The 15263-nt window shown below is 43.0% G+C and overlaps 1 protein-coding gene across 1 annotated transcript; it reads right to left on the reverse strand.

The window, feature by feature from the left end:
- Positions 1 to 1736: 1736 nt before the first annotated feature.
- Positions 1737 to 11298, reverse strand: LOC124607289 (protein psiG-like). Its single transcript, XM_047139575.1, has 2 exons — positions 11262 to 11298; positions 1737 to 3349 (listed from the first exon to the last, which is right to left on the reverse strand). Exon 2 carries the CDS (start codon positions 3347 to 3349, stop codon positions 2438 to 2440), a length of 912 nt encoding a protein of 303 aa, XP_046995531.1. The 5' UTR covers positions 11262 to 11298; the 3' UTR covers positions 1737 to 2437.
- Positions 11299 to 15263: the final 3965 nt, after the last annotated feature.

Raw genomic sequence — 15263 nt, forward strand, 5'->3', positions numbered from 1 at the left:
CAGAACAACCTGAAGGCTTGGATAGCATCTGCATTTATGTTCAAGCATGCATTTCTCACGCTGGTTGTATATTTTTGTCCATCCCCTGTATTCCGCAACGAAGACTGTATCTTCCAGCAAAATAACTGTCCGTGTCACAGATAATTATCTTTCTACATTGATTTGTAGAACATATTAAAGAACTGACATTGATGTAAGGCCCCCTAATTTGAAGTCTCTGAACACGATCGGACATATTTCAGACGCTATTGTGTGACAGGTTCGCCCGGGAAAACCATCGGCCCATAATTGCGCGACCTGTTCATAGACATAAACGCCGGACACTTCTGGGAACTTTCCACGCACTTCTGGAAAGCATGCCACGCAGAATCGCCGTTGTGTTGAGTTCCGTGAGTGGACCACCAAGTTTTTAAGGAGGTGACGATAGTTTTTTGGCTCATCAGTGCTGCTGTCTTCGCTTAAGACGTTATACGAATAAGAGCACAGCGCTACACTTAGAACTACAAAAGATTATCATCCCGGCCTCCTCTGTCAAAAATATTGCAGTAAATTCTGTCATCGCCGCGCGGTATTAGCCGAGCGGTCTAAGGGCGCTGCAGTCATGGATTGCACGGCTGATCCCGGCGGAGGTTCGAGTCCTCCCTCGGGCATGGGTGTGTGTGTTTGTCCTTAGGGTAATTTAGGTTAAATAGTGTGTAAGCTTAGGGACTGATTACCTTAGCAGTTAAGTCCCATAAGATTTCACACACATTTGAACAATTTCTGTCATCGGATCTATTACTTTCCTTTTGTTTAAGAAAGACTAATATCTGATCGACGTCGAAGTATCCTAATGTTTAATTGGGTGAAAATCGATTGTTCACTGAACACGTGGACGTTATGATTAGCTGCAGGTCAGTTGCGCACTAGGCAAAGACATTTCTGTTTACAAAAGGTCCAAAGAATCATTTTTCAAGTTAATAACGAACTACTCCCAATTTATAATGTACCTCATAAAATAATCTGCGACAGGCTATTGATAAGCTGAAATGTGTTTCGTATATTCTGATACTCAAAAGTTTTGAATATTTTTTGCAGTACTCACAGTCAGCAGTGCTGTTTTCAACTGCTAAGCGGTCGATATTAGATGAAGCCAATAAATTATTTCATATGAAACTTAGGGAAGATGAATCCATATCAAAATACAACAGCATAACTTAGGTATGAGAACTGATCTTCATGCTAAGAGAAGCGACATAGCGCAAACGAGAACTACACGTAAATGTTCAAACTGCAGTTAAGATTCTTGCGTCAAATATGTGGGACAGTATGTACTCTTTTAGATTAGCATTTGAGGAGAATCCAGTAATACTCTCAAACTGCCTCCGCTATGTTCATTTATTATAAGTTAGTAAACAACGGAAGCTCGTTGTTGAAAATAAGGTAGATATAAACATAAATTTCTTGAGACTTTCATAGGGTTACCGGATATGAATAACTCAAAAATACGAACCTTTCTACATTATGTCATACATTTCCTGAGAACAATTTCTTCTGCCAGTGTTAAGTCTGTAGATTTCTCAAAAAAAGTAAAACAGTATAGCTAATAGGTAAGAGTATCGAACAGTTTGCGAATGCACAAGATCTAAGCGGGTGCATCTGATGTGGTGAAAATCAACAGTCAAAACAATCATCTAGAACTAATGTGGATTGAGCAAGTGAAACAAATGAAATTCGGTCACAGAGATTAGAAAAGCTGATATGTCTCTCTTTTATTACTAAGGTAAACAAATTACATAATTTTTGTTACACATGTTACGTTATGATTTAGATTTATAGGCTAAGGCCATAGGATTGTACCCTGTGAAGTAAACTATGTCCTGCTAATCAAATTATGGAGCTGGAACAAATGGAAAATGAAAATATATTTTTGCTTAACAAAGAAAAGGTGAAGCAATATTGATATTTAGGGAAGTTGTATTGGCAGAAAATGAAATGTAAATGTGAGTCGTGAGTCGTACCTACATAACTCATTCGATAAGAGGACTGCCTGTAGTAGGCAAGGTTCCAGGTTCGATCCCTGGTCCAGCGTACAGCTTTTCCTGCCAGGAAGTACCCCTACTCCCATATATTCGTAGTTTAAAGAAGATCAGGTACCTATGACGGAAGGTATAGGAAGCGTGAAGAGAAAACTAGGATGTAGGAACAGGTTAAAATGTGGTTTGCATCCTCCAATGTGATAAATAGTTATCACATAAATTGTATCATGTATATACAACGAAATCATATCAAACCACTAGAAATGGCGTCCCTTCAGTCGCCTAAAGCTGGGTAGCTACAGAGTTACCACGTGCAATATGTCGTCATCAAAATTCCAGAGTAAAATCTATGCTTCCTGACGTTGCAATGAACAGTTGGAAATAGAGCTCAGAAGTCCCAATTCAACGACCAGGAACATTCAGACCATCCTTTTGGAACAGCTACCCATCATGCAGCCACCGACAACACTATCAAAGTGGCTTCCGTCTGGACAGTCGATGTGCGTTGCTTCTAGGATGCTGTCGCAGTAATAGTATGAGCTACAGCTCAAAGGATCCGCGAAGAAGCCGCTGGAGGGGCACCTGAAATATGAGCTGCTGCTTCCGGGGCAGACTGTTGTGCACAATCCCATCATGCATCCTCCAACCGAGCTGTCAAAGTGACTACCATCCGGACACAGAACATGCGTCTTGACATAACCCGACCCATCTCTGGAGCAGTAATAGCATCGGGAACAATTGGCTGGGTCAGCGAACCAGCCCTCTGATGTGCAATAAAACTCGACACAGCTGTGGTTATATGACAAGTAGTACTGATCAGTACCGCATTCCCCCAGATCTGGTGTCGCACCTGCGCCACTGCAGTGATAGAAAACGGAACAGTTCTTTTCATCTCCATAATAATAAGTACCGTTACAGCTGGAGCCCCCAGCTGTTGAATTATTGACTGGGCAGCTAACTGAAATATTGCAATTGTCACATTTACTAACATTGAAGTACGACCCTGTAGCATTAATAATACACACAAAATACACAGACGGATTTTCAGGTGAAATAGTTATAGCACCATTAATACTACAGGGAAAGGAACAGTTGGGTGGTTGCTGAGTGAGGCTGCAGTTGCCCTGGCACGAGTTGTAGTAGGTTCCGGCAGGACACGGAGTGATGGTCTGCGTGTAGCTGCCGTCGCCGTTGCTCGTGCAGTCCATGTAGTAGCCGCAGTCCGTGGGGTCGGGGAATCGACCCTCGGCCCCACAGAGGACAACAGAGAGCGCCTTGGGTCCTGATAGCTGGCAGCAGGCGAACTCTGGAAGCGCCGCCAGCGCCATCATCTGTTGAGGACAAAGAATCTATTCAGGGACAGCACTAAACTGCGCCAAAGAGGAGGGTTCACTGCGAGAAAAACGAATTCTGCCTTCTAGGTATGATAATAAGAGAACGGGACCTGTTATACAAAGTTACATCTCACAGGTAGCAACGATTACTCAATGATATCCATAAAGCTGAGAACGATCAAAAAATGAATAATAATACGAAATAATACACTGACGGAAAACGGTCGCAGTACCAAGAAGGGCTTGTGAGACATAAACCAAAGTTGGTAGGTGTGATTCAACATCTGAAAGATGATGTCTAAGCAGTTTTCAGGCCAGTCGGTTTAGAATGGTGTTATTAGGTCCAGTATGAGGATGCAAATCATGTTTGATTTAAATACACGTTGTAACGGTCATGAGCCTCAGTTACCTTTGAGATACGACATGGTAAGTTGAGAATGTCGACTCGAAACACCTTTCAGGTGTCTAAATTTCCACCTGTTATTTTATTGCGAATCAGTTTCGGCTGTATATTACGCCATCTTCAGGTCTCCTGACTAACGTACAGGAGGATTTCCACCACAGGTCCAGTCAAAGCAGGGACCAGGATTCAGTGACTCGTGTCCGTTGATTTTGGACGCAGTGACTCCAGCGTTCATCACTTGTTGACGAAAAAATGCCGTGATATATAGCCGAAAGTGGTTGCTCAATAAAATAGCAAGTGGAAATTTAGACGGCTGAAAGGTGTTTCGATTCGACATTCGGTACTGGACAACCGAGGTCCCGTAACCATCTGTGAAAAGATGGACACAGTGATAAGCTGATGTGAGTCAAGAATGCCGTTAAGGCGACGAAGACGCCATTATCAACATCTCACTAAGTCTAAACGTGCAATATGGCTACGAGAGATTAGATATTCCCGCTACAATAATGCAGAAAGATTTGGCAGGAATGCAGCCATTGTATATGATTGCTGGCAGCGATGTTCACGGGAATGTACGGTCGCAACAACACCGGGCTTAGGGGGGTCCACATGGCACAACCGAGAGTGAACATCATCTTGTTCGGTGTATGGTTCTGTTGCATCGTACTGCATCTACAGCAGCAATTTCAGCAGCAGTTAGCACCAGATTAACACAATAAACTTTACAAAACGGCTACTTAGAGGACAGCTCCGAGCCAGATACCCTGTAGCGTGTGTTCCACTGACCCCATACCACCACCATTTGGGACTTCAGTGGTGTCAAACGAGAGCTCATTGGAGGGCAGGTTGTTGTGTTTTCTGTTGAAAGCTGGTTCTGCCTCGATGCCATTGATGGCCGTGTTTTGATTAAAGGAGGGCAGTTGAGGGCCTGCAACCAACGTGTCTGCGCGCTAAATGTGGTGTCACCGCCAGACACCACACTTGCTAGGTGGTAGTCTTTAAATCGGCCGCGGTCCGGTAGTATACGTCGGACCCGCGTGTCGCCACTGTCAGTGATTGAAGACCGAGCGCCGCCACACGGCAGGTCTAGAGCGACGTCCTAGCACTCGCCCCAGTTGTACAGCCGACGTAGCTAGCAAAGGTTCAATGACAAATACGCTCTCATTTGCCGAGACGATAGTTGGCATAGCCTTCAGCTAAGTCATTTGCTTCGACCTAGCAAGGCGCCATTACAAATTATATTGAGATTATAATTCTGTATCCTCAAGAGCGATATTCTCCAACTATGGAATAAAGTTAAGTATTACATCATCTACGTACTTTATTTGCTACTATAAATTCCCTTAATTGTTCCAGACCTCACGACAATCTGCGTGAGCTTAAAAGCGTGCATTTTGGCCTCCTCTAGCAACACAGTGTCGGCTCTTCAGCCAACACTTCACTAAACGTACTGGACCTACACCTGGAGTTATGGTCTGCGGTTATCCCACACACCCTCACTGAAAATCTCAGCGTCAGTCTGGTGACTGTACCTCTTGCGTTGCTACTCTCGAACAGCACTCGTGGGGGTGTTTTCAAACAGGATAACCTTGCCTAAATACCGCTGTTGTAACCCACCACGCTCTACAAATTGTCTACATGTTGCCTTGGCCTGCTCGATCACCAGGTTTGTCTCTAGTCGAGCACATATGGGACATCATCGGATTACAGCTCCGGTGTCATCCACAAACAGCATTAGCCGTCCCTGTACTGAAGGACAAAGTGCAACAGGCATGGAACTACGTCCCACAAACTGACATCCGGCACCTGTACAACATAATGTATGCACGTCTGCATACTTGCCTTCAACGTTTTGTCGGTTACACCGATTTTTAATCTACCACCATATCACATTTGCAATGCCTTACGACTCGCTTACAATGTCAATCATTTGTTACCTAGACAAATGTTTTCTCTAAATTTTGATTTCTTTTTGGTGTTGCGATTTTTTTCCTGTCAGTGTATATGCTGGATTTGATGAAAACTAGTTAAAAGTATGTGAGAGCACAAAGTATAAATTAAGTCTGAAAACACTCCTGCCAAAGGAAGTTCGTAGTACGCGGCAATGGCCTTCTAAGGAACGGTTCAAGAATTTCCCTGTAGTTATTGATGTGGACGCGCAGTCTTAGGCGCCTTGTTACGGTTCGCGTGGCTCACGCCGTCGGAGGTTCGAGTCCTCCCTCGGGCATGGGTGTGTGTGTTGTCCTTAGCGTAAGTTAGTTTGAGTTAGATTAAGTAGTGTTAAGCCTAGGGACCGATGACCTCAGCAGTTTGGTCCCGTAGAACTTACCACAAATTTGAAACTTTCATTTTTTTAAACCCATATTTATTTGAACCAGCTCACTGTATTGATCCCTTGATCCCCCTCAACAGTTTTTACCTCCAACACTGGAGCAGAATTCGTGGCGGGTTGCATCAAACCAACCAAAAGGCTAATGACTTTAAAAAGAAAACTTGCTATGTAAAAGGTGTTGATAATCAAATGATCATGCAGAACTGGAACGTGATAGTAAGAGAAGGAAAAGAAGATAGAGTTATGAGAGCATAAGGGATCCACAGTGGAAATGAAAGTAGAAATGAAAGTGGAGTAAAACTAAGGTTTGCAAACAAATTTGTTTTAGTGATAGCGAATATACTGGTCAAAAATGACAAGAGGAGGAAGTAGGAAAAGTCCGAAGGATTCCAGCTGGATTGCATGACGGTTAGAAAGAGTTTCTTAAATTATTTATCGCATTGTAGGGCTTACACAAGACTCGGATCCCAATTTAGTAATAAAGAAGAGTAGGCCGAAATTTAGGAGAATCATCAGTGAAAATCAATGGGAAGGAAGTGGGATACTGAACAACTGCGGAATGAGATACGTTTAAAGTTGTCTACGGCTGTGTATTCTGTGGTAATGAATACCACAGTATTTAACGGCTCGTGCCGGAGTCATCTAACCACTTTGCACCAGTCTGGAGACAAAAACTGTGGTTACAATTGTATCCGTAAGGTATAAACAACAGAAGGATGAATATGCTTCCATCTGGACACGTCTGCCCAGTTTGTTTACACTCCAATACGACTGTGGCGTTTCATCACATCTCATCCGGAAAGAAGTAGCTCGACACTGTTCAGATAAGCTCGATATCTCAGCTGTTACTTCACACCACCAAATACCGACCCACTTTCAAAGAGTTGTCTTTAAAGTGTAGATAACTCTACGGACTGCATGCCTACCAGCTTACGTGAGGTAGTTTCAAGCAACAATTCTGTGGTAACGATGCGCTTAACTTTTGTGCCCATTGTTTTGTGGATTTTTGTCTAGTTTACAAGATTTATACCTATTTCACACCAATAACAAAAATTCATTGAGGCAAAAATATATTCCACTTACAGTTACCATGAGCTATTGCGTGTTATAAGTCAAATAAACGAGACAATTTCTGACTGTTGCCTGACAGTTTTTTCTGTGACACGCCTGGTGCATCGCTGAGTCAATGAAAGCCTTTTTTGTTATGTTATCTATCTTTTACATAGTTGGGAGTTATCTTATTCGAATGTGGGGTAGGTAGTTTCTTAACCATCAGTTCGCGAATTAGAAATAATGTAAGGATTTGGTTACAAATGATGGTAATTCCAGTTAGTCTTTAACATCTGAATCAATGTTGAGAGTCTCGTAACATCATACCGATGTTTGGTATCCAGCCAGCTGTAACAGTTTACGATGAGCTCGACTATGGAGACAGATAGATAGGTAGGTATAGAGAGAGAGAGAGACAGAGAGAGAGAGAGAGAGAGAGTGAGGGAGAGAGAGAGATATATGATCAGTTAGTTAATCGGGCTGTAAGACTCTGTGGCTTAGTTTATTAAATGGTTCAGTTTTACTAAGTAAACCAATGAAACTGGACATAGCCATTGCTCTCATGCAGAGACGAGACAGTTCTAGGAAATGGAGTGGCTGTAAAAGATTATGAGACTGGAAGCTGTCCCATAATAAAAGATCGAACTCTGGCTTGAACTAGAGAAACATTTTCCCTTAAACGGACTGTCGCTAAAGGAAACATTTAAATAGAAATGGTAAAAGCATTTTTGGAATTGTTGTTTACAGTTGCCCAGTGCACTGATGCTGTATTTACGACTGGTATTTAGAGTAGTGGAACTAAAGACCAGTCCCGGATCTATGATCTATGTTATTTCCTTCCCGGGCCAGAAACTTAATAGTGGCACTCCTCCCCCCCCCCTCCCAACACACACACACCTACCACCCTCTCACTCAAATGTTTGAGATAGGACGTGAAAAATTTAAAGGAATCAATTTTCCAAAAATATGTTCATATTATGCCGGCCGGTGTGGTCGAGCGGTTCTAGGCGCTTCAGTTTGAAACCGCGCGACCGCTACGGTCGCAGGTTCGAATCCTGCCTCGGTCATGCATGTGTATGATGTCCTTAGGTTAGTTAGGTTTAAGAAGTTCCAAGTTCTAGGGGACTGACGACCTCAGATGTTAAGTCCCATAGTGCTCAGAGCCATTGGAACCTTTTTTTTTTTGTTCATTTAATAGCGCATAGCTTCCTGAAGAGTTTGTCACGTATAACATATATGTTCGAGGGAATGTAAGACATGTTATTATGTCATAAGTGTGCCAAAGTGCAGTGCCACGCCTCTTCATACTGCATTCTTCTATCACACGTCACTGCATTTCCGTCTGTGGAAGTCAGCGTGTGTGTTTTGTAACGAAAGCCGTTAAACCCATATTCAGAATAGTGGAAATTAAAATGTCCTGTGGTGCCTCTCCTACTCCCAGTTGCCCACTCTGACACCCTACCCCCGCTTTAAAAAAGCTCACAATTAGTAGTAGGCGGGATTATTTGTAACCAGGAGAACAAGAACTCTTTAGACAATTTGCACTCTTTGTTGCCTACTGGCTAATAACTTTCTTTTTTAGCTGACATAAAATTGGACATAGGAAACATAAACTAGTAAAGGCAAGAGACATGCAAGGTAGCTCACATTTCTTCAATCCTTAGATGCCAGAACTTTTTTCTCTCTAATCTTGCTACTGCTTTACATGGCGTGCCTTCCTTTCTGCGAAAGAATCTGTTACCTCATCAAAGTTCGTCAAACGTTTTGCTACGTGAAAAATTATAACGTCGTTGTACAATAATGAAAAAGCTGCTAATACAAATAGTACCCAAGAGTGGTGTGGTTTCTCTATTTGATTACGACTATTTTGTCACTGTCTGCTAGCTAAAACGAAATAGGCCTTTCTAGTATTACAGCAATTACAACATACGCCAAATAAGCGAGATTGTTTTGGCACAAATGGTCATTTTTATCCATCTCATTTACCCAAATAACACGACAGAATATAATTCAATAAGTACCAATATCAAATGCCTATTAGGTCTATTACAAGCAAGAAGTTTTATGTTAGGAAATAGTTTCACATTTCATTCATAAGCTTCAGCTTTTCAAGCATGAGATCGAGAAGTAATAGTAGTAGTATTACGAAATTTGTATATAAATTTGGAATCGTCATATTTTTCCATACAATTTGTGTGATGTCCCCGTTTCTTGTCCTTCCTCGTTCTGAGAAACAATCTTGTCATCACTAATATTGTAACTATTCCTGTCATTGTTAAAACTTATTCTCCGGTTAACTTCACTACCCCCCCAGCATCACCGGTTTAGTTATCCTGCGTTTATCCTCAGGTTAGGCGTTATTACGCGCTCATACAACGCGTTTTCCGCTTTATTCCGAGAATAGAACTTAAGCTGTTGCTAACCGGGAACTGGACAACTCCTCCTTAGTAATGAAACAATCTGGCAAAACTATTCTGACGAAATTTCGTTTTCTTGGATACACCTAGAAGATAAAATGTAATGTTTCTTACCTGTTATTCTCGGTAGTCACCCGCCAGGATAGACGAGAGTGCTAAGTATGCTGCTTCCTGGACTCAGCTTGTAGCGCCGGCACCGAATCGAATCTACCCGGCGGACTAACGACGACGGCCGGTGTGCTGGCCAGCCTGGATGTGGTTTTGAGCCGGTTTTCCGCATACCACTAGGTGGATACCCGCCTGGTTCCCACGTCCCGCCTTAGTTACACGGCTCGCAGACATCTGAACACATTCTCACTTTTCTATGGATTACACTAGTCGCAGAGAGTTGGGGTACACTAATTCCTTCCCGAGGGGTACGGGGTGGCGGCAGGAAGCGCATCCGGCCACCCCTTAAAACTAACCTTGCCAAATCCGATTATCCATGCCGACCCTGCCTAACCGCGGGAAAATGGCGCAAGCGATAGATTCTTGTTAGTCGTTTATTTCCAGTCTGGTAGACTGAATCTATGAATTTCGCTAGTAATTATAACAACGTTTATCATTCGCACAACAAGTCAGCCACATAAAAAAACAGCGAATGGTATTTACCCGTTCGGATCTATACGGCTCAGATGGTAGAGCCCTGTCCCATTCTGTCTGCAGAACTGCTCGTGATCGCCATTTGAAACCGACTAAAAGGCCAGTTGGAAGTAATTTTTTAAGACAAATAATTAACATACATATAGCTGTGTCAAACAGTGTAAACAGCTCACGGCTTTCTCAGGTAGTGCAATGAGAGACGTATGTTACTTAGTAACTGTTTAGTAGTAAATTTGTCACCCAATTCGCGTAATATTAATATTTCTAATTCTGTGGATAACCAATTAACATCAAACTGAAATACTACCACATCTCGCGAGCATGTACGTAATTCGATTATCTCTGCTATAAAAACTATCACTCCCATTCTCTACGTGAGGTTTGTCACTGTCAAGACAGTGGAAAACCGACAGTCTCTCACAATAAAAGTCGACAAAGACATTCAGTCAATTTCACTTATTTCGCAAGTATTTGGTTAACTGTGGTGCATTCTGAGAGCCAGAAGTCTTAATGCAGTGCGAGAAGTTCGGCATGTACTGTTACATGTGCCAGAAATTTGCTTTGCACAAAAAATGGCGGTGAGATGAAATCAGCTCATAACAAATAGTATATTCTTTATCAGCCATTCTCAGCGTTTTGCATTTTTTTAAAGGAAAGCATGAACATTTCCCAACGACAGCAACCAGAGAGGTGGTTTAGTGTTATACGAGAATACGAGTACAGCAGCTTAAGCACCAAACAACCCGGGTTTAGGTTTTCTTTAATTTTCCTAAAACGATTAGGACGAATTCGAGAACAGTTTCTCTGAAAGCGTAAAATTAATTTCGATCACAGATATCAACATATGCTCCGTCTCTGACGAATTCCTCGCATACTGTGCGCTAAAACTAATCTTCCATGTTTCTTTCCCTTCCCACCTGTGCCGATAGTGAGAATGATTGTAATCGAGAAGTGCACACACACACACACACACACACACACACACACACACACAGACGTATCATACGATCTTACACTAATGCTGATGCAAGCACTCGTTAACAAGAGAATACAGTTACAACTTACAGCTAAAACTCTTAGTCCAACAGCCTTGTCTCCTGCCATTATGTGACTTTCACAGTAAACACGCAGTGCGATATTTTCAAGCACTATATATATTCACCTGAGCTTTTAAGCACGCCGCTCAAAAGATAAGTGATAACACGCAGTCAGCAGCTCAAGTGTTTTCTATCAGTTCAGTCCGACATTTCGGCCACATGAATCAGATTTGTAAACAACTCCAACCACTAAAAACGTCGATAATCGGGAGAGCCTGCAGCCTGCTACAAATCATTACACTCGTGGTATATTCAAAATATCTCCTCCCATCTCCTGTTACCAGAAGTGTGACGTCATACGCCGACGTTTCCTTCAGAAGTAGCCCAAATGAACAACAGATGTTTAGGAAAATAATGAAGTTAATCATAAAACAAAAATAGCCTCTGCTAATTTTTCCGTACTCAGTTTGATACCATAGCGATGCTAACGTTCATTTCATCAGTCAGCATGTCACGGTTTCATTGAAACTCAAGAGACTATTATCCTTTCTGGTTTTTATCACACAGACAGAATGGCAACACGACATATTGTCGTCTTGAGCTTAGAAACCCTCTCTGTTTAATGGGTAGAGCCTATGCCTATGACGCAGTGGCTCAGGTTGTATGAGCGCATTTGTCCCCATTTATCAGAATTATCAGCGCTCCTTGCCTCGCTATGGCTAGTTCAGTAATGATTCTACATCTACATCTACATACATACTCCGCAGTCCACCATACGGTGCGTGGCGAAGGGTACCTCGTATCACAACTAGCATCTTCTCTCCCTGTTCCACTCTCAAATAGAACGAGGGAAAAGTGACTGCCTATATGCCTCTGTACGAGCCCTAATCTCTCTTATCTTATCTTTGTGGTCTTTCTGCGAAATATAAGTTGGCGGCAGTAAAATTGTACTGCAATCAGCCTCAAATGCTGGTTCTCTAAATTTCCTCAGTAGCGATTCACGAAAAGAACGCCCCCTTTCCTCTAGAGAGTCCCACCCGAGTTCCTGAAGCATTTCCGTAACACTCGCGTGATGATCAAACCTACCAGTAACAAATATAGCGGCCCGCCTCTGAATTGCTTCTATGTCCTCCCTCAATCCGACCTGATAGGGATCCCAAACGCTCGAGTAGTACTCAAGAATAGGTCTTATTAGTGTTTTATAAGCGGTCTCCTTTACAGGTGAACCACATCTTCCCAAAATTCTACCAATGAACCGAAGACGACTATCCGCCTTCCCCACAACTGCAATTACATGCTTGTCCCACTTCATATCGCTCTGCAATGTTACGCCCAAATATTTAATCGACGTGACTGTGTCAAGCGCTACACTACTAATGGAGTATTCAGACATTACAGGATTCTTTTTCCTATCAATCTGCATTAATTTACATTTATCTATATTTAGAGTTAGCTGCCATTCTTTACACCAATCACAAATCCTGTCCAAATCATCTTGTATCCTCCTACAGTCACTCAACGACGACACCTTCCCGTACACTACAGCATTATCAGCAAACAGCCGCACATTGCTATCCACCCTACCCAAAAGTTCATTTATGTAGATAGAAAACAACAGCCGACCTACAACACTTCCCTGGGACACTCCAGATGATACCCTCACCTCCGATGAACGCTCACCATCGAGGACAACGTACTGGGTTCTATTACTTAAGAAGTCTTCGAGCCACTCACATACTTGGGAACCACCCCATATGCTCGTACCTTAGTTAGGAGTCTGCAGTGGGGCACCGAGTCAAACGCTTTCTGGAAGTCAAGGAACATGGCATCCGTCTGATACTCTTCATGCATGGTTCGCAAGATATCACGTGAAAAAAGTGCGAGTTGGGTTTCGCAGGAGCGATGCTTTCTAAAGCCGTGCTGATGCAAGGACAGCAACTTCTCTGTCTCAAGGAAATTCATCACATTCGAACTGAGAATATGTTCGAGAATTCTGCAACAAACCGATGTTAAGGATATTGGTCTGTAATTTTGAGAAACCCTTCTTATATACAGGCGTCACCTGCGCTTTTTTCCAGTCGCTCGGGACTTTAAGTTGGGCGAGAGATTCGCGATAAATGCAAGCTAAGTAAGGAGCCAATGCAGTAGAATACTCTGTAAAACAGAATTGTAATCCCATCAGGACCTGGCGATTTATTTATTTTCAACCCATTCAGCTGCTTCACAACCACAGGGATGTCTATCACTATGTCCTCCATACGGGAACCTGTACGAGACTCAAACGGCGGTATGTTTGTACGATCCCCCTGCGTGAAAGATTTCTCAAATGCTAAATTTAAAATTTCAGCTTTCGTTTTGCTGTCTTCCTTTACCAGGCGAGACCGATCAGTGAGTGACTAGATGGAAGCCTTCGACCCGCTTACCGGTTTTACGTAAGACCAGCATTTCCTTTGGTTTTCAGCAACATCTTTTGCTAAGGTATGACGGTGGTAGTGGTTGAATGCTTCTCGCATCGCTCTTATTACAGCAGCACGAATCTCTACTAACTTTTGCCTGTCCTCATTCTACCGATCTTTCTTGTACCGCGAGTGCAACTGCTTTTGCTTCCTGAGCATTCTCCGAATTGAGCAGTTAAACCGCGGTGTGTCTTTTCCGCCCGCAACCCACTTTTTCGGCACATACTTGTCCATTGCGTGATTTACAATGTGTTTAAAATTTGCCCATAATTCTTCCACGTCCATCGTACCGGAAGTAAATGAAGTCGATTCATTTACTAAATGGGATCCTAACAACTGCTTATCTGCTCTTTCTAGTAAGAATACTCTCCTAGCCTTCTTCACCGACTTTTTAACTTTCGTAACCATAGTCGTAATGACAACATCATGATCACTAATCCCTGTCTCAACACTGACACCGTCGATGAGGTCTGGTCTGTTCGTGGCTACCAGATCTAAAATATTTCCATTACGCGTTGGCTGTCGATTTAGCTTCTCAAGACAGTTTTCGGATAATGTCTGTACCACCTGTAATGAACCCATAGACATCCCAGTCTATACTAGGTAGGTTGAAGTAGCCTCCGACTAATATAGCATGATCCTGGTACTTCTGCGGTACAGAATGTAGAATCCCTTTGAATGATTCTAGAACTGTCACGGTGGAAATTGGTGGCCGGTAATAACACCCCACAATTAACTTTATTTCCCCTAGTCCTGTTAAACGTGTCCAGATAACTTCACTATCACACTCTACTTCGACCTCAGTACACACAATATTTTTGTCAACTGCAGTGGACACCACCTCCTGCGGTGTCGAATCTGTCTTTCCGATACACGTTCCAGCACTCACTAAATATTTCAGAACTTCCTATCTCAGGGTTCAGCCAGGTCTCAGTCCCGAGAATAATTTGCGCGCCACACGCTTCCTGGAGGGCAGTAAAGTCAGGAACTTTATTCCAAACACTCTGAAAATTTACTGCTAATATCTTGATGGCTGAAGTGTCGTTATACTGAGCGCGTCCTGATTTCCCTGCCTGCACGTCGACTGGTGATTGTTCATCAGGACACCTCGCACTACTGCCTAGCCTAAAAAACCCCCATGTGCACGCCACAAGTCGCCAAGCTCTGTCCTTTCGGTCTACATTTGAGAGTGTAGTGGCGCTGGGGCACGAAGTTACGTAGTGTTGTATCACATGTAGATACCACCCAACGGGCATCACAAAAATTGTCAATGGAATTGCAAGTTCCCGTTAAATGCCGACAGTTGTTGCACAGGATCTGGTGGATCCAATAGTGCATGCCGACTGACCCACGCATCCAGCAGCTCCGTACCACGAGCACCTTCTACTGTTGCAATATAGAATGGCTGGTGGCAGTCACGCAATACGCTCGCACTTGGAGCCACATCACTACTTGACACTAAGGAGATCCCACGTAGTTGTGGCTCTGACACCATCATTTGTCTGTATTTCAGAAAGTCTCTTCCTTGTTGGCATTGAGCGCTGGATTCTGGTTCTTGCTGCATAATTTGTAAT

The sequence above is a fragment of the Schistocerca americana genome, chromosome 3 (assembly GCF_021461395.2).
Source record: "Schistocerca americana isolate TAMUIC-IGC-003095 chromosome 3, iqSchAmer2.1, whole genome shotgun sequence".
Classification (NCBI taxonomy): domain Eukaryota; kingdom Metazoa; phylum Arthropoda; class Insecta; order Orthoptera; family Acrididae; genus Schistocerca; species Schistocerca americana.

Excerpts from the sequence above, each read along its gene's own strand:
- LOC124607289 (XM_047139575.1), bottom strand. The coding sequence starts at position 3,349 with ATGATGGCGCTGGCGGCGCTTCCAGAGTTCGCCTGCTGCCAGCTATCA.